At 39.7% G+C, this 20,279-nt stretch overlaps 1 protein-coding gene across 1 annotated transcript; it reads left to right on the forward strand.

Annotated features, from left to right (window-relative positions):
• The first annotated feature begins 285 nt into the window (after positions 1-285).
• On the forward strand, positions 286-9,176 carry LOC148147321 (uncharacterized). Its single transcript, XM_087996142.1, has 6 exons — positions 286-415; positions 1,010-1,122; positions 7,134-7,214; positions 8,293-8,383; positions 8,845-8,849; positions 9,010-9,176. The coding sequence occupies exons 1-6, from the start codon at positions 286-288 to the stop codon at positions 9,115-9,117; spliced, it is 528 nt and encodes a 175-aa protein (XP_087852268.1). The 3' UTR covers positions 9,118-9,176.
• Positions 9,177-20,279: the final 11,103 nt, after the last annotated feature.

Consider the following 20,279-nt stretch of genomic DNA (forward strand, 5'->3'; position numbering starts at 1 on the left):
GTGTCGAGCAGCAGCAGAATTTCCACAATATGTACTTCCTAACAATGCCCATTTATAATTGATAGTGGTGCTAGATTTCGAGATCACAAATGCATCTGTGACTACTTCTGCTCTGACATCTTCTATCCTTAAATCATTTGGAACCAACTGCCTGTGCGATCGCATGCTCCCTTCTCGTTATTTGAGTGGATTAAGTGAAAATACAATTCTGCTGCACATTATAAATAGAACGTGCATTAAACGAAGAGTTTTTTAAAAAGTATTTGTGACATTCATGTACTGATTATGGCGTTTGGGAATAGTAGGGAGTTGAAAGCCCCACAGTGGGATCGTGAGGAGTCGGTGCAAATTACCCTGGCGCAGGAGAAAAGCAATGAGAGGATCCAGTTATTTATGAAGTATTTTGATACGAGACGTGAGCCCAATCTCCAAGCGGAATATCAATAACAATTCATTTAAATAACTATAAATCCTGGAAATACGCAGGTTCGATCATATCTGTTGAGGAGGAAATGTTTAAGAACTCATCCTTCATTGAAATTTTCTATAAATCTGTCGTTGGAGTTTCTTTTATAGTCCATACTATACGTCTGTAACATTTTTCATTTTGGGGTGATATGCACTGATTTAAGCAAATATCTCTTTCTAAGGTTTTGTTTTATTCCTGATAGTTTTCCTACTTTTAAAAGCAAGAGGGTGTGGGTCGTCCCAACTTAATCTGTTAATTTTCTGGAGATGCTAACTGAAGATCGAAAAGGGAGGCTTTTTGGCTTACCTTTATCCATTATTTCTGGTTTTTATAGTAGTTCTGTTAAAGTCTGGATAGGTTAATCTCTTTGTAAAATAAATGAAAATTCTAACACTGCTATTGAACTTTTTGTGGTCTTCTGGTAAAGTGGTTTGCGTTTTTCTAAATAGTGTACTAGTGGATACTAGTGTTCCAAGAATATTAGGTTTCATAACTGTAGAAAGAAAATCTCTGCTAATAAACTATTTTAATTTTTTTCAGCAAATAACAAAATAAGGGAAATAGAACAATCATCTGAAAAATTAATGGGTATGTTTGATAGTGTCTGTTTACTTGTTAAAGTTGCCAGTGGCAATAAAACAAATGAAGCTGAAGTATGTCCTTGATAATTCTTGACTCTCTTGTCTTTTTATACCGTTGACCTACTTATTCTAATCTGTTCACAGCTGATCTTCTATCTCTATGACCTTTCCTGTGTTGTCCCCTTTTATATTTAATTGTATTCAAAAGTAGGCCTTTGTCTTGATCCATCCCTGATGAAGGGCTTATACCTGAAATGTTGATTCTCTTGTTCCTTGGATGCTGCCTGACTGGCTGTGCTTTTTCAGCACCACACTCTTGACATCGTCTTGAATATAGTGTGTTTCCAGTTCTGAATTTTAAGACTTATGATTTCTCCTTCTCTTGGTACTCCAATAGTTTGCATTTCTAACCTGAGATTTCAGACTTCATCACTGGGATAAATGTCTGCCCCCTTAAATCACATGAGAGTTTGTGCTTAATGATCACTCTCTCCATCTGCATACTAGAAAATGCCTATTCTACTCAATATCTCAGGTCAAGTCTCTTGTGGCAGGCATTCATACATAAACCTTCTGTTGTACTCTTGAGTTAACTATTAAATGATAAGAAGACCTAAACTGTGTGCAGAACGTGAAGGCCTGAGTTAATTGTACTAACTACTTTAGGTTCCAATTACCTGTTAATAGTTAATGCGCCATAACCTTTCTTGTGGAATGCACTACAAGGAAATGATACTCAGTCAAGCCTATTGAAAATGCTTTTGTTCTACTTAAATTGCCTCTATTCCTTTTATAATATTGGCACATCCCTCTGTTCCTTTCTCCATGGTGTTCAAGTGCTTTGCCAGTCTCTTGAATGACTTGCAGCAGGTATCACAGTCCTGACCATTCAAATTCCTTGTCTAGAATCACACTCGTGACTATTTCTGATTCTGGTCCTCGAGATGACAACTTCCACAGTTGTCAAACTTTTTCTTTTTGTTTTTCTGACTAATTTCTCTGTTACTACTTTTTTCTTTGTCATTTTATTTAGGAACATGTTTCCACTCCCACCCATGCCCCCCCAAAAAACCTGTTTGCCAAGTTTAACCTGTGTTGGTGGTATCATCCTTCTAGTAAATTTGTAATCTGATCTTTAGAGACCAGAAATGCAAGGAATAAATTTCAAAGGAGGGAAAAAAACTGGCAATTTTTTTAAAGCCACTTACCAAATCAATTATGGTTGCCAGGGCATACAAGTATGGAATTACAGAATATGATCTAACACATGGGTGGGGATATCATAAAATCTCTTGCTGCTACGTGTGAAACCAAAGATGAATTATTTAACTGTCAATGAATTATTCAGTCACCAATCAACATAACAAATGGGCTGAAATGATTAGTGTACATCCAAAGCACTAATTTGAAAAACTTTAATTCTTGAATGTCATGTAAATAAATTTTGATCTGTTTAATAGTACCATTTATGTAACACTTTGTGTAACATTTCATATCACTTCACAATCTTTCTACATGCCTTTTGTAATTACAGGAGGAAGTGATCAAGTTGCAACTGCTGCTGTAATGGTGAGCAATTTATTTTCTTGAATTTGCTGTCCAGAACTTTTAAAATTTAGAACTCCAAAACATCATATTCTCACTTTAAAATGGTGATGTTACAATCCATGTAGTTGAACAAATTTACTGTTTTAGTTCTGAGTACCTGTAAATATTTGCTAACTAGTTTGTAAATTCACTTTTAATTTTCTACTAATGTAAAGAACCAAGGTGAATTGCCACCCTGTTTGTTTGTTGTGGTGGTTAATGGACGTTTTCTATTCATTAAAACTAAGTACTTTAAGGTGTTGGAAACTTGAATAGGAAATAAAGGAACATTTGTTCAAATTAGCATGTGGAATGTTATGAGGTTACCATTTCAGATTGCTCAAATTACCTTTTTAAAGCAGCTAGGTTGGGAGAGGAAAGTCTAGGTAGACTGCAAAAGATAATGTGGTAAAAATAATGACTGCAGATGCTGGAAACCAGATTCTGGATTAGTGGTGCTGAAAGAGCACAGCAGTGCAGGCAGCATCCAAGGAGCTTCTTGGATGCTGCCTGAACTGCTGTGCTCTTCCAGTACCACTAATGCAAAAGATAATGTGACAAGTGGTGCAAGACAAAATTTAAAAATCTAGTTTATTACTGTAGAAATTCTATCTAAGTGAGAAGCATGGAAAATTTGGCCAAGTGGAGTAGGAATGAGGCTTAGTTTGTAGACAAAAGATAGGTGCTTTCCCATTCTGCTTTTCCTTATCTGTTTATCCACTATCTCTGGTTGAGCTGACAAAGGCCCTCGAGCCCTTTGAAACTCCCAGAAGCAACGGCTTACTGGTTGAGTTCTATTCTGCTCTATGGGACTTGATTGGCCAGTATATGTCAGTATGCTTCTGGCAGGTACCATGAGTGAATCCATGTGGAAAGGCATCATCACTCCCCTCTACAAGCAGAAGGGGAAGAGGGAGGAAATTAGAAATTGGCGATTAATTTCGCTGCTAAATATAGACGACAAAATCTTGTCAAAGGTCATCACCAACTAGGTCAGATCTGCTCTGGGATTGGTGATTTACCCTGACCAAACGTGTGCTGTACTGGGCAGGAAGATCGCTGAGAGTCTCGTACTCCTCAGGGATACGATCGCCTACATGCAGGACAGGGGGGTGGACACCTGCCTCATCAGCCTGGACCAGGAGAAAGCCTTTGACAGGATATTGCACACGTACATGAGAGATGTTCTCTCCAAAATGGGCTTTGGGGAGGGAATCTGCAATTGGATCAGACTGCTCTACACCAACATTGTCAATGCAGTCTCAATCAATGGGTGGGTATCAGACAGCTTCCCAGTCAGATTTGGAGTAAGGCAGGGCTGCCTTCTCTCTCCTGCCTTGTTTGTGAGCTGCATAGAGCCATTTGCTGAGTCCATTAGGAAGGATACGAGCCTGAGAGGGATGACTAGTCCTGGCAGGGGGGGCCTACAGGTTAAGGCTTCCCTGTACATGGATGAAGTCGCTGTTTTCTGCTCTGATCCGCTGTCCATGCACAGACTCATGTGCATCTGCGACCAGTTCAAGTGGGCCTCAGGGGCCAAAGTAAACCCAGGCAAGAGCAAGGCCATGCTCTTTTGGAACTGGGCATACCAATCCTCTTTCCCCGTCACCATCAAGACTGACCACCTGAAGGTGCTGGGTATTTGATTCGGTGGGGCTGGAGCATGCGCCAAGTCTTGGGAGGAGCGTATCAGGAAAATGAGGCAGAAACTGGGCAGATGGGAGAAACAGTCGCTCTCCATCATGGGTAAAAACCTGGTAATCAGGTGTGAGGTACTCCCAGTATTGTTATATGTGGCACAGGCCTGGCCTATTCCCATAACCTGTGCTGCTGCAGTCACCTGGGCCATCTTCCACTTCATGTGGAGATCAAAGATGGACTGGGTCCGAAGCGACACCATGTACAAAGATCTGAGCAACGGGGGAGAAAACACCCCCAGTGCAACCCACACCTTGTGAAATTCTCTTCACAAGGTAACATTTTTAAAAAAACTATATAAATGTGATAGCGTTTCAACAGTAATTTTTTTTGCTTTTTTTAAAAAAATTCAATGCATACCCAAGTGGTCTGATACTGAACATGAAGATTACTTCATATCAAAAAGCTACATCAAAGTTGTCTAATGGTTTTAAAAAGTAAATGGCATTTTTGAAAGCCAAGAATGTGTAGTAGCTAAAGCTGCTTATGAAAGGATGACACTGATTTTCTATGTTGGATTGGCCAAAACTCTTAATGATGCTTGGCTGTCTTTCATAAATTTCAATGAAATTGCAAAAACAATACCCTACACATTGAGTTTTACTGGAGTCCTATCTGCATAGTAGACCTCTGCACTCTTCTAACCTTGCCGTTGAGGGTATATGTCACTTTCATCTGTATGCTGCCTTTATTATTTTGATAAATCCAAAATGGCCATGTGTTTTCTGATTTTGGAGTATCCTGGGTATTTTGAATGCAAGATTTGGAAGTGCATTGAGATGTAGCAGAGAATTCTGTTCATACACATTGATTTCTTTTAGTACTTCACTGAAGTGAATTAATGTGTAATCCTAGTTTTAAGTGGGGGAATGGGGAGGAGAAAGATAGGAAATGATCAAGACCCCATTAAGATGAGATCATCTTTGCATTGAACCTCAGGACAACGAGAGAGACATTTAATGGATGTTCGATTCATGTCAGTTTTTACTGTGGAGAAAGAAATGGAGGGTAGAGAAATAACTGTTTAAAATATCAATACTTCACATTACAGAAGAGGATGTGCTGGAAGTCTTAGAAAATATAAGAGGTGGATAAATCCCCAGGACCTGATCTAGTGTTTCCCACGATGTTGTGGGAAGTTAAGAAGGACATTGTAGGGCCCCTTGCAGAAATATTTGTATTATCTTTAACTATGGGTGAGATGCCAGATCACTGGAGAATGGCTAATTGTGCCTTTTTCCTTGCATCTCCTCTTAAGAGGAAAAGCATGGGAACTATAGACCTGTAACACTGATTTCAGGGGTGGTTAAGTTGGCAAGTCTGAAAGTTTTGCAATTAAGTGCATTTGGAGAGGCAAGGACTGACTAGGGATAATCAGCATAGCTTTGTGTGCAGGAAATCATGTCTCTCAAGTTGATTGAGATTTTCTTTGAGGAAGGAGCCAAGAAGACTTGAGGACAGAGTGGTAGATATTGTTTACTTGGAATTTAGTAAAGCCTTTGACTAGCCATATGGTAGCCTAATTAGTAAAGTTAGATCACTTGGAATTCGGGGTGAGCTTGCCAATTGGTTGCAAAATTGGCTTAATAGCAGGAGGGGGTGGTGGAGGGTTGTTTCTTCAACTGGAGGCCAGTGATTAGTGATGTTCCACAGGGATCAGTCCTGGATCTGTGTGTCATTTACATAAATGATTTAGATGAGAATAAAGGAGGCATGGTTACTAAGTTTGATTTCAAAATTGGTATAGTGACTGGTGACAAAGGTTATCTAAGATTACAAAGAGATTTTGATCAATTGGGTCAATGGGCTGAGGAGTGACAGGAGTTTAATTTAGATAAATGTGAGGTATTGCATTTTGGTAAAACGAACAAAGGCAGGACTTGTACAAATTAAAAGTAGGGCCTTGAGTAGTGTTGTAGAACAGAGGCAGAGGGGTTCAGGTACATATTCTTTAATGTTTGTCATATAAGGCGGTTAAAGTGTTTGGTGTATATACCTTCATTGCTCAGACCTTTTTGAGTATGGGAGTTGAAGTCATTTGCTGAAGTTGTACCAAGTGTTGGTGAAGCCTCGTTTGGTGTACTGCCTAGTTCTGGCTGGTCTGTTATAGGAAGGATATAAAGTTAGGGAGGATTCAGAAGAGTTATCAGGATGTTGCTGAGAATGGAGAGCTTCAGTTCTAAAAAATATGCTGGATAGAAAGGCTCTTTTCATTGGAGCTCAGAGGTTTATAAAATCATGAGGGGCATAAAGTGAATAGCAGGTGTCTTTTCCCTAGTGAATGATTCCAAGGCTAGTGGGCATATTTTTAAGGTGAGAGCTTTTAAAAAGAGGGTTTTCTTTGTGATTAGTGTGGAGTGAACTGTGGAGGAGGTGGTGGATTTAGGTACTGTCAAATGTCTAAGATATTTTGATAAGTATATAAACATTTGGAGGAATATGGGCCAAGTGCAGGTGGATGAAACCAGTTGAGTTTGACATTGTCCACATGGACTGGTTGGACTGAAGGCTCTGTTTGTGCTGTATGACAAACCCTAATCTTCCCAACCATGTAATTCAGCTGCTCATCATTTTTTCTTTTTGTGCCTCTTCATTTTAGAATGCCTTCTTTTCACTAATTTTATTATAGGACATTTGGCTATGAAAGTTTGTTTGTATTTGGCGACATTGGTCCATGTGTGCCATAATGTGGAGACTATCAAGTTTTCTCTAATGTACTTTAGATATGCAAAGTTCCAAACCTGAGTTCTTTTGGGTTATTCCACTAAACTACTACTTGTTTTATTTGATCTAGGTGAAAAATTCAGAAATTTTCATATCCTTCAGCCTCTGTGGATAAGTTACTGCCATTTATTAAGATACCTCTGACTGATGAACAGGTAAACAAATGAAGACAAATTCTAATGCAGGATGCATTGGTTTTAAACATGGAGATTTTAAAGATCACCAATTCATAAAACGTTTGATCATAAGCAGGTGTAAACTTGATTAATGATGACACTCAATGGCTATAAGATCATATTCGATAACCTCACTTTTACTGCTAATTCACTTACTTTGTTCGAAGAGCTATTTAATTTTGCTTTTTTAAAAATACTGCTTCATTGATCCTATTTGCTGTTTTTCTGTTTGTACACTCTGGTAGTCCCAGCTATTCAAGTCACCAGGACATTGGTCCCTGCAGAGTTTACTGAAGTCCCCCTTTCGAACTGCTTACTCTGCCCATGAATAGAATTAAACCTGTTGGACTATAACCTGATGTTGTGTGATTTTTAACCATGAATAGAATGCCATTCTTCCCAAGCTAAGCTTTTGAGACATGCACTCAAACTCCATTTTACTTATCCTAAGTCAGTGTTCCTGTGGCTCAAGTAGTAATCTAGGTTATGTGGGTATTATTGTCTCTGACCACAACTAGTCTCATTTCTGCGTTTTTCTTTTTTCTGTTCTTGAAAATAGCTTGAGACCTAAATACAACGGCCTTATTTTAAAGATTAGAAACAGTCTCACCATTGACCGCTTTTCCCAGCAGCCATGTCAAGTTATGGTTTGACTCCACTTCTGGTCCCATTGCGGGTAGGTCCTTGCTTATGATAAGGTGTCCAAATAATTTTCCTCACCCCTGTGCCAAAACTCCAGATACTCACTTGGCCATTCTCTCCCCATTCTTCCTGTGTGTATTAACATATCTCCACAGAATCTTTCAATGAATGGAAAGTGACCAGTCCCAATACAGCTACCTGAGACAAACACTGACTGCACCCCCTCCAATCTACTGGGATGGGACCTTTACTATCCCTTTATCTCATGTATCTCCATCAATAAACACATTCTTGTTGCATGTTTGTCAAGGTACATATTTGGTGATCTGCAATTGCATCTAGTTACTGAAACTATTTGTAAAATGCCTCTTCAAATCAAAGATTTGCTATCTGACCTAACATTTTATTGTTTTAGGCAATCAGTGCAGTTGGTGATGAAGTAAATAATATAAATGTACAGTCACTTGATCCACATGCTCTTCAGCGTATTCGGTTGCTAATGGTAAGTTTCTTCACCTTTCTTTTTGGTCAGAGCTGTCTAGTTGGAGTCCATTATCTAGCTAAATGCAAAGTTTGGTGTTCAGCATTTTGAAGCAAGAAAGGCAACAAGTGATTCTCAGAATCTGAATGTCATTTTCACCAATCATTAATGGAGATTTTGAATATTTCAAATTGCCCAAGGATGAGCTAGAAGTTAACGTGAGCGCACAATGGACCAAAGATAATCATCTGGTCTTCAGCCTGAGCTATTTCATCACTGAATCTAATGAGTGTACTCCATCATGCAGAAGCTGCAATCTCCACAAGGCAAAAGTGAAACTATAGAAAATGAGTTGTGGTAGTGTTCCTTGCAAGCAGTCAAATTAGTGCAAATGAAGGGTTTATTGGAGACTGTGTGTTCAGCCTCCTTGTCCGCAATTATATCTGCATTGGCTTTACTCAGAGACTCATCCGGCTGATCTTTGAGCACTTGTTGCAGATCTGCACGTCCTGCATAATAACCAAAAGATTTGATTCCTGAATGCGACGACTCTTGACAATTAATCAAGTAAAATACTAGCATAACTAGTATATGTCCTCCTCCTTATCCAATCATAAGAAGGGAAATTTAATAATTTTTATCCTCCAACAGACTGCCTTGTACAAAAAAGCCAAAAATAGTGCAAAACATGCCAACACTCTAAGGAGAATTCATGTTTTTAAGTTTTTAGTAATTAAAGAATTCAGAGTTGTGTTTTAGTCCAAGTATGAAATTGTTTAATCTTTCAGCAAGTCTATTTTCAATTAAAACAAGCTTTAAGTGTCAGTTTGAAACTATAGTGCCCTTCATTGGGAGAGAAAGAAGTTGTACAAAGAGTTTTGTAACCCCTAGGATCTTTGCAGTGGTTCATGTTGCTTGGAGCTAAAGATCTGTCCGAGAGATGTCATAACTTATCTCAACAGGTTGGCCCAAAGTAGTTGAATTACCTCTAAGTGGTCAAAGATCATCAAGAATTTGATTCTATAGAGTTTTTTTGCTCTGAAATTATTTTCTTTAGTGGCAGAAATGGACCGTTCTACCTCTTGAGCAAAAAGAATCATTGGTGATCTTTGTTTTAAATTGCACACTTCCATCTAATCCAAGATGTTGGTTCCCTTGCCTTAGTAAAATCTTGCCTCTGCCTTATGCAATAGCCTTCCTTCCACAGTTCTCTATTGTAGATTTTCAAAGTATCTCAACCTACTGATTTTTCATTTGTCCTAAAAGGTGACCTGTTACATTTCAAAGTGCCCTGCCCTAATTCTAGACTCAGCCACATGAAGAAACACTTCAATATCCATTTTAACACTGTTCAGCTTCTATACTTTGATTAGCAATCCATTGCTCTTTACTACAGTGGTGACTGGTTTGTCCATTCTCTGCTGTACAATGACCACCTCTTATCAGGAAGCAACAGTGTGTTGCACTAATTACAAATGACCCTTGTGAATAAATAAACCTGCCTGACACGTAGCCAAATGCTTCCAACCTTCTGAGGTATTTGAAGTTGATTTTGCCCGTTAAATGTAGCTGTGCTTCAAAGTAGAATAAAAAATGAAGAGAAAATGAAAGGACTGCAAAAAGTGCTCAACCTTTTTTAGAATTCTTTTAATTCCATGTCAATGGATGCATACAGATTCCATTCACCAATAGAAAAATGGTAACTCAACTGAATCCCTTTGGGCAGGTTATTTCTGACTCAATGTTTCTGGATAATACTATGTGGACTCGTGTGCAGATAAAAGATCAAGACATTAGTGATTTTGTTTTTCTCCTGTTTTATCTGTGCTGGTCACTGCCCTTTTAAAGGAGTAAAGTTGATTTTTATTGTAGAGAACAACTTGCAAAGTGTTTTTAGTATCAATAAATCTTGGTTATGTGATGTCAAAAGTTGTTTATATGCTTTAACCAGAAAGTAAATAAGCAGCAACTTTCACCAAACCCCTGGAGCCTTTTCTTTTCACTCCTGTCTCCCTTTCTGCTTTCTTTCCCCTCTTCCCACAACCCCCTCACCCCAAAACAAACACCAGATATTTCATTTCCCTTTCTCAATGTTGCCCTCTCACTCCCTCCCCCCAAAAAACTTGAATGATTGAAGGAAAATCTGATTTATCCAAAGTTTGATCATACAAGTTATGGATATAGAGCTAGCAGGTTTACCACATCAATTTGGAACTGTCAACTGAGTGACAGCATATGGAGCTTGAATTATTGTGCCATTACTATAAGGGGAAGAGACGCAATGTGCTATTGGTGGGAGGAACCAACTGAGGGTATTCCCTCAGACAGAACCCTACCATAGACTGAAGGAAGAATGTAATTTCACAATTATAGTTCAGCTGACTTGTGCATAGTTTATAATTTTGATTATTGCTCAACTTTACTGATTTTACATTTCTGAACTTTACCCCAACCATTTGTATATTAGCATGGTCAAACATCTGATGTGGGGTTGTGGAGGGAGGTAGTATAAACAAACCCAGAATGCTGAAACTACAAATGCTGGATAAGGTTTCAGAAATAAGAATTGGAGGGCATGATCTTTGGTTTTTAAAGAAGTAGTGTGGCATCTCTAAAAGATAGAAGTAACAAGATTGTTGAATGAGTGTTGAGTCTCCAAGTTCTAAGAAAACATCAACATGATCAAATGTGAGCTGTTATGATCCCAGCTGATGCTATTACTGAACAAGTTAAATCCCAAACACAGATCTTGATGATCATGATTTGCTTTTAATAAAGTGGCCTTTAACTGAAGCATAAGCACACAGTGCTGCAGATTTTGTAATAATGATCACACCAGTTTAAACAAGAAATTGTAACGATATACCTAGCCATCTATTTGCAATGCACATTTAAAGATTTTAAAACTCTCAGCAAAAGTATAATTCCAAAACATGAAATATAAAAAAAACTTTGCATCTTGCCCTAAAATACCATTTGTACAATACTCAAACAAGCATCCCTATGTCTTAACCTTCTAGGTTTAAGTCACTTGTGACTTCAACTTTTAGACTGGGACTGTAGATAATTTCTTTATTGAGCTATTTTATACCTGATTTTTTAATGTACTGAGCTGTAAGCGCTGACCCCTTGAAGAGGTTACTTAGGACCCATGCTCATCTTGTGACTTTAACAGAACCATAGGTTAATGTACAAAGAGATTATGCAACCCATCATGTCTGCACTGACTAAATAAACTAGCTACTCATTCTAATCCCACTTCTTGTGCTATAGCAGGATTAGTGTTCTTCTCGTGGTGTTCCAGGTTCTTCTTAAATGAATTGAGGGTTTCCACGTCAATCTCTGGACAGCGAAATCCAGATGACCATCTCTGGTTTTAAAAAAAACTTTTCTCCTGTAACCTCTAATCCTTCTACTAATAAACTTCAAGCTGTCTGTTGGCAATTGACCTCACTGTTCAGGAACACTGGTTTTGCCTGTCCAATCTATCCAAGCCCCCTCATTATTTTACACTTAATTAAGTCACACCTTAGCCACCTCTGTTCTGCATGAAACATCTCCAACATATCTAGTTTTTTTTTCTGCTACCATTTTCAAGACTCTCCTATCGAACAATTTTGTTCTTTCTGTAATGTGATGGTCAGAACTGTACCCAGAACTCTAGTTGTGATCTTACCAATGTCTAGTGTTAACTCCTGGCTTTTTGTATTGTGTATGAAGAAAGGTCCCTTGACACTCCGCTGCCATTGAATAAAATAATCTGTTTGTCTTTTGAAGACCATATTGGGGGGTTATGTTGACTTAATGGTATTATCTTTGAACTAATACAGAGACAAAGGTAATGTTCTGGTGATCCAGGGTCATGACAGATGGTGGAATTTGAATTCAATAAAATGGAATTAAGAGTCTAATGACAATGAAACCATTGTCAGTTTTTAGAAAAGCCCATCTGGTTCACTAATTTCCTTTAGGAAAGGAAATCAGCTAACTATACCTGGTCTGGTCTACATTTGACTGCCAACCAACAGCAACACGATTGATTCTGAACTGTTCTCTGGGCAATTAGGCATAGGGAATAAATGCTGGTCTATCCAGTGATGCCTTCATCTAGAGAGAAAATATAAAAATCTCATTTCCCTCAATAACTTTTGCTTCCGTTGCCTAACAAGACTCTACCCATCTGTCTTTTAAAAAGAAACCCATTGCTTTGCCTCCAGCTCACCAAATGAAGAAAAGCATTCTACATGCCAAAGTCACCACCTTAACTACCTATCCTATCAATTTCAGGGACCTGTGGACATGTAACCCAAAGTCTGTCAATTTCTTCTACACCTCTCAATATCATCCTGTTTTATTATTATTCCCATGCCTTCCCCAAATACATAATCTCGACACAGATGCTGAAAACCACTTCTTCGTCCCTCACTGATTCCTTTCAAACTTATCAAACTCCCACTTCACACACTGTACAACCAAAGCACTACTCAGCACAGGCAAGGCAGTGTTGAGGGTGACCTATTTATGCTTCTTGAAAACAGTGGTTCAACCATGAAAAAACCAGTTTAAGTAGCTGTTACTTAAGTAACTTCACACACAGTTTGTATACTCCTGATCTAAGGCTGCAATAAAATTTATTTTTTTTCTTAGAATAATGTTTAATTACTAAATTTTAAAAAAAAAGTATTTAGTTTAAAAAATGCCCCTGTGACTCTCATTCATCAGTTCTGTGTTATACAGAGAAAACTTCAATTTTCCAATATCCTCAAAATTGATAAAGCTCTTGTTGGACCACAATTAGAACATTGTGTACAATTCTGGTCATCACTATTCAAAAAGGATGTGAAAGACTTTGAGAAGAGATTTATCAGCAGTGTTCCAGGGATGAGGATAGTAGCTACATGGTTAAATTGGAGACGCTAGTGTTCTCTCCAAAACAATGGAGATGGGAAGAGGTTTGATATGAGTGTACAATGTTGAATGAGAGGTTTAAATAGAGAGACAATGATACAATAATAATGCTAATGATACAAACACTAAGACAAAGGTTTAAAATTTTGGACAACAGATACAGGTGGGAATGTGAAGTAATTTTTTTTCTCACATAGCAAGTGATGACCTTGAATTTACTACCCAGTAAGATGCCTAGTCTTCCAAGAGGAAGAAGGAAGCTTACTTAAGGTTGAGGAGGCAAGGATCAGACAGGACTCTAAAGGATTACAAGGTAGCCAGGAAGGAACTGAAGAATGGACTGAGGAAAGCTAGAAGGGGGCATGAACAAGGTTTAGCAGGTAGGATTAAGGTAGACCCCAAGGCATTTTACACTTGTGTGAGGAACAAGGGGATGGACAGACTGAAGATAGAGTTTATCAGGGATAGTGGAGGGAACTTGTGCCTGTAGTCAGAGAAGGAAGGGGAAGTCCTTAATGAATACTTTGCTTCAGTATTCACTACTTGTCATTTGTGAGGACGGTGTGAAACTGGCTGATATGCTCAAACAGGTCTGATAAAGTTCCCCATGATAGGCTCATTCAGAATGTAAGGAGGCATGGGATACAGGGAAATCTGGCTGTCTGGATACAGAATTGGTTGACCCACATTGAGTGTGGTAGTAGGTGGAAAGTATTCAGCCTGGAGCTTGGTGACCAGTGGTGTTCCACAGAGATCTGTTCTGGGACCTCTGCACTTTGTGATTTTTATAAATGACTGATGAGGAAGTGGAAGGGTGGGTTAATAAGCTTGCCGATGACATGAAGGTTGGTGGAGTAGTGGGTAGTGTGGAGGTCTGTTGTAGGTTGCAACAGGACATTGACAGAATGCAGAACTGGGCTGTGTTCAGTTCTGGTCGCCTCATTATAGGAAGGATCTGGAAGCTTTAGAGAGGGTGCAGAGCAGATTTACCAGGATGCTGCCTGGACTGGAGGGCATTTCTTATGAAGAAAGGTTGAGGGAGCTAAGGATTTTCTTATTGGAGCGAAGAAGGGTGAGAGGTGCCTTGGTAGAGGTTCACAAGATGAGAGGCATAAATAGAGTGGGGTAGCCAGGGACATTTTCCCAGGGCAGAAATGGCTATCACAAGGGGACATAATTTTAAGGTGATTGGAGGAAGGTTTAGGTGAGGTGTCAGGTGTCGGTCCTTTATACAGAATGTGGTGGCTGTGTGGAATGCACTGCCAACGGTGCTCGAAGAGTCAGATACATTAGGGAGGCTTAAGCGACTCTTGGTTAGGCACAGGGAAGATAGTACAATGAAGGGTATGTAGGTTATTTTGATCTTAGTAGAATAAAAGGTCGGCACAACATCAAAGGCGAAAGGGCCTGTACTGTGCTGTACTGTTCTATGTTCATACTGGAAGCAAAGACAGTAGATGTTTTCAGAAGGCAATTGGATGGACAGGTGAAGGAAATAGTATTGTAGAGCTAGATGAATTAACCCCACAAAGGCCAGTATCCCATCACCAAGTCACCCTTTATTTACACATGGAGACTCCTTGACACTGATCCAGCTCCCTCCGAGCCAACTCAAGTGAACAGAATGATTAGATTAGATTAGATTAGATTACTTACAGTGTGGAAACAGGCCCTTCGGCCCAACAAGTCCACACCGACCCGTTGAAGCGCAACCCACCCAGACCCCTACATTTACCCTTTACCTAACACTACGGGCAATTTAGCATGGCCAATTCACCTGACCTGCACATCTTTGGACTGTGGGAGGAAACCGGAGCACCCGGAGAAAACCCATGCAGACACGGGGAGAACGTGCAAACTCCACACAGTCAGTCGCCTGAGGTGGATATTGAACCCGGGTCTCTGGCACTGTGAGGCAGCAGTGCTAACCACTGTGCCACTGTGCCGCCCACAATGGCTGACATTCCTTTTTTTTTCTTTTTCTTTTTCTTTTTTCAGAACTTCTAACACTTTTTTTTTTCTTTTTTTTCTTCCCCACACTATCGTCTGACAGCAGTAGTACTTATTTTTTCCCCGCATCCATGTCATGTGTGTGCAGGTGTTGGACACAGTGAAAAACAAGGGTGTAAATCTTTCTTTATATTCCAGCACCAGGAAGAAAGGAAACACCCGAGTGGCCAGTGACAAGCAGTGTCCTTCTCAGAGGGCATTGCTGCATGATCAAACAGTGAAGGGGAGGGCAAGGATTAAATCAAAATAGAGTTGGAGGGGGACATTCCTGTTTATTTTTTATTATTACACCCACACTGCCGCATAACTGCGGTAGTGCTTATTTTTTCCCCAGCACCCATGTTGTGTGTGCAGGTGTGAGACACAGTGAAAGACACAAAGTGTATGAATTTTTATTCAGTTTCCACCACCCGGAAGAAAAAAAACACCCAAGTGGCCAGTGACCAGCAGTGCCTTCACATCAAAGGGCAATGCTGCATGATCAAACAGTGAAGGGGAGGGCAGGGATTAAATCAAAATAGAATTGGAGGGGGACATTCCTGCTTCTCTTTCAGGCAGGGTTCCTTAATTGGACCAGATTAACAACCCCAATCAGGGAACTCATATTCTAGGAGGTCCACCTGGCTGACCCTGTTACAATCACTACATCCCTCTACCTCCCGCCCCACCGAGTCTGAGGACAAAGACCAGATTTTATTTTTGTATCTCCTCCTGGGGCATTTTAGCACCGGGGTCAGGTTCCTCTAACTCTGTCTCCAATATGAACAATGTATTCCAGATTTCCACCACTGTCTGGACCCTCTGTTGCTCAAATCCCCTTGAAACCTTTTGCTCTTCATCTTAAAATTTGACATCTTGTTATTGACCTTGCAACTAAGGGGAGCAGTTGCTTCCTGTCCATCTTGTCCATGCCCCTTATAATCTTCTCCATCTCCAGCAGGTCCTCTATTAGCTTTCTCTGCTCCAAACAAAAAACCGAAGCCTATCCAGCCTCTCTTCAGAACTAAACTGCTCCATCCAGGCAACATCCTGATAAATCTCTTCTGCATCCCCTCCAGTGCAATCACACCCTTCCTATAGTTTGGCAAGTAGAACTGCAAACTTTTCCAGCTGTAACCTAACCAAAATTTTGTTCAGCTCCAACATACCCTCCCTGCTCTTGTCATCTGTGCCATGAGTGATAAAGGCAAGTGTCCCAAATGCCTTGTTAACGTTCCCTATTAACCTGTCCTGCCACCTTCAGGGATGTGGACGATCACTCCAAGATCCCTCTGTTCTCCTGAGCTGCTTCGTGTCCTGGTTTACATTGACTACTCCCTTCTCTTTTTACTACTTCCTAGGTGCATCTCATCTCACTTTTCAGAGTTAAATTCCATCTGCTACCAAATTGCCCATCTGACCAACCTGTCTAAACTTCCAAAAATCTAAGACCTCCTTCCTCATTATTAAGCAGAGTAAGCAACATGTGGGGGGTCGGCAGGGCTTAGCAATCTCATGACTCCTGGATCAAACAGAGGTGTGTAAGACACTGGAGGACATAGATAGGGTTGATAGGAAGTTACTTTTTCCATGAGTAAAAAGATCAATAACCAAGAGGCATAGATTTAAGAGGTGGAGCATATGGACCATCTGCAAACTCGCAAACTATGTGGGAACAAAACATACCTCGCTCCTCAACTGTCTTTCTGACTGTTCCAGAACAAATGAATTCTCCCTGTTAAGCATTGAAGAGACCTCAGAATCTGCGTTGGACATGACAGACATTGCTGTCTTGATACTTTTGTTCCTGAAGAGAAGAATGAATTTCTTCAGAGATGCTATAGGTGCAAGAGGTGAGCTACTGTTCCTTACATGCCTACTAAATATTGGGAAGATTGAAGGCATTGCTTCTGCTCTCCTCTTCCAAACTCTGTTCCCTATTCCTCTTCCTGGGAATGTTGTGAGACTAAGCCAATCTGTTCACAACTTTGGTGTTACACTTGATCTTGAGAGGAATTTCCATATTCCTATTCAGACCATCTTTTTGATTGTTCTTTCCCACCAACAGTAACAATACGTGATTTCATCCACTTCAACTGACCCACTTCTGAAACTCTCTCATTCATGGTTTGATTACTTCTAGACATGACTATTTAAATGCCACTCATTAATTAAGCCCCAAACTCTGGAATTCCCACTGTATACTCCTCTATCTTGATTTTTTTCAATTAAGACAGTTCTTAAAGCCTCCCTGGTTGACTGGGTTTTTGATTAGTTGATCTAATGTCTACTTGTCTGGCTCAGTGTCATTCTTTGTTAATAACCCTCTTGTTGGAAAATATCATTACATGAAAGATGCTTTATTAATATAAATTATTATTAGTGAAAGGGTTGAGAAGAAGAGAACACCAACTTCAGGTGATTGGCAGAAGCACAGTGATTAGATGTAAAATCTTTTATGCACTAAGTGCTTAGGTTCTGCAATATACTGCCTGAGTGTGTGGTGGAGGTAGATTCATTGTGGCTTTCAAATTACAGTGGAAGACTTTGCAGTGTTTTGTTGCAAAACTGGTTTGGAATTAGGCTAATTAGTTTTGCTGAGAGCTGACATAAAGACAATAAGGCAAAGGTCGTCTTTTGGGTTGTATACAATCAAGAAGCAGGATTTTTCAGATGGTAGCACTTCCCAGCCTGCTCCCTGAAGAGTCACTGAATGCACTCCCACCTATCATAACAGCTCCCAAGAGTAACTTAACTTTGAGGAGTATTAATTGACTTAAACAAGATTTTTCATCCCCAACTTGGTCAGAAATTCCACTTCACAGAGCTGCCAACCAATCTGATTGGTCATTAGTTCCATAGCATCAACAATGCCAATAGCAGCCAGAACCAGGTCTGGGACTGCAAAAATGCTCCCAGATTCTGAGTCCAAATCTAGGCAAATATGAACAGTCCCACGATGGTAGTGTGGAGCGGGACGGGGTGCGGAATACCTTGAGGATGGGTGGGTTCAAGGATTTGATGGAGAGGCTAGAGAGAGAGAAAAGACCATGGTGACAGTATTAGATGGTGAGGAACCAGATGTGAAAAGGAGCTTATTGAGAAAGGCACCCCAACTTTGTGCCTGAGCATGAGCAGAATGATTTGCTTGGCCTCCTCCTTACTCCTGAGTTCTTTATCAGATTTTGAGGCTGGGATGGGAAAGGCCACATCGGGAACTTTACAGGCTCCCTCCAACTACAAAGCAGCCAATGGGGGGCTGTGAAATTCTACCCCATGCTAATAAACAAAAGGAATGTTAATGCTTATGGCTGAGGGCCCACCTGTCAACAATGTACACTGGTAAACCAAAATGAAGCACAAGATGCCAGAATAGGAGGAATACAAGACCGGAGGGTTGTCAGGCTAAAGGAGATTAGAGATATTGGAGGGCTCAGACCATGGAAAGATTTGAAAAAGAGGATTTGTCTGTCAGCTGCACAGGTAACAGGCAAAAATGACCTTTTTATGAAATTAGGATAAAGCCAACAAATTGTGGAAAAATAGAAAGATACAATAATACTGAAATGGTTTTAATGTGAACGTACAGTAGATTGAGCCCTGGATTTTCTAACCTTTTAGTTTCTTTTGAACGGATTTTCCCAACAGATGACCATTACAAGTGTTTGGAGCACCATCTGAACCAAGTCTATAAGAACTGCATGTCAGAAAATACTCCAGCAAGAGAGAACTTGTACTAGAAGTTTCTTCGTTAATATTTTGGCTGCAGTTATATTTAAATTTTCATATTCAGTTATTTTGAAATTTCTTTATACTGAGATACACAACAGAAACTTCCTGTGATGTTGACATACATTACCACATTGGTTACAATGGACTCAGGAATTAGAGTTCAATGGAGGGTATGAAATAAAGTTCAAAAAGGGAATAGAAAATAACAGATGACATACCTGATAAAGATTGTTTGGAATCAATAAGCCGGTAATGTTAAAAGAATTATTGGGTTGATGAGAACCAGTGAGCTGTATGTTCTTTTTGAATGCTTATGTTGATAGTATGGCTCACAATATGCCAAGGGGGTGACATTATAGAGATTTATAAAAATCATGAGGAGCATGGATAGGGTAAATAGGCAAGGTCTTTTCCCTTAAGTAGGGGAGTCCAATTCTAAAGGGCATAGGTTTAAGGTGAGGGGGAAAAGATTCAAAAGGGATTTTGGGGCTTTTTTTGCACAGAGGGTGGTTCATGTGTGGAATGAGCTGGCAGAGGAAATGATGGAAGCTGATACAATTATAACATTTAAAAGGCATGTGGCAGGGTATATGAATAGGAAGGTTTAGAGGGACATGGGCCAAATGCTGCCTAATGGGACTACATTAGTTCAGGATAACTGGTCTTCATGGACCAATTGGATCGAGGGGTCTATTTCTGTGCTATACAACTCTATGACTTATTATTTGGAGACGTATGTGCAATGTAGAAAACAATGAATTTTAATTTTTGGTGCTGTGCGCCTGACACCGTTTTAAAAAAAAAATCTTATATTAACTTTGAACTGAAAGCTACAAACAGTTGAAGGAAGTGTGTAATTAAAGTGAAATGACTACCAAGCCCCTTGGGAGATGATTAAGGCATTTGCTGGCTTGAGTTTTACAATTCAGGACAGGTTGACAGAAAAATATTGACATATATCGTTCACGATAAAAGCACTGTTAATAGCAGTCTCCAAAAAGAGGACAGTGATGGGGGTGGGGTCTGATGTTTTCTTCAAAGCAATGTAAGAAGACATTGGCGTTATTAGAGGCGAAGGCATCTTACAAGACTGTCAGACATAAGTTTGTAGAACTCTGGTTCAGAAGTGTTAGTGACTTGAGTTAACTGCTTATTTAAAAGTTTTGGGGAGATACATTAATTGAAGAAAACAGAACAAGTGAATATACGAAAATTTACCTAAGAAGAAATTAAGTCTTGCTAGATGAGCAAGAAGCTTTAACATTAATATGAGCAATTCTTCACTGAGGTTT

This window comes from Chiloscyllium plagiosum, unplaced genomic scaffold, assembly GCF_037043375.1.
Source record: "Chiloscyllium plagiosum isolate Xiang-an unplaced genomic scaffold, Cpla_swu_hap1 HiC_scaffold_17, whole genome shotgun sequence".
NCBI lineage: Eukaryota > Metazoa > Chordata > Chondrichthyes > Orectolobiformes > Hemiscylliidae > Chiloscyllium > Chiloscyllium plagiosum.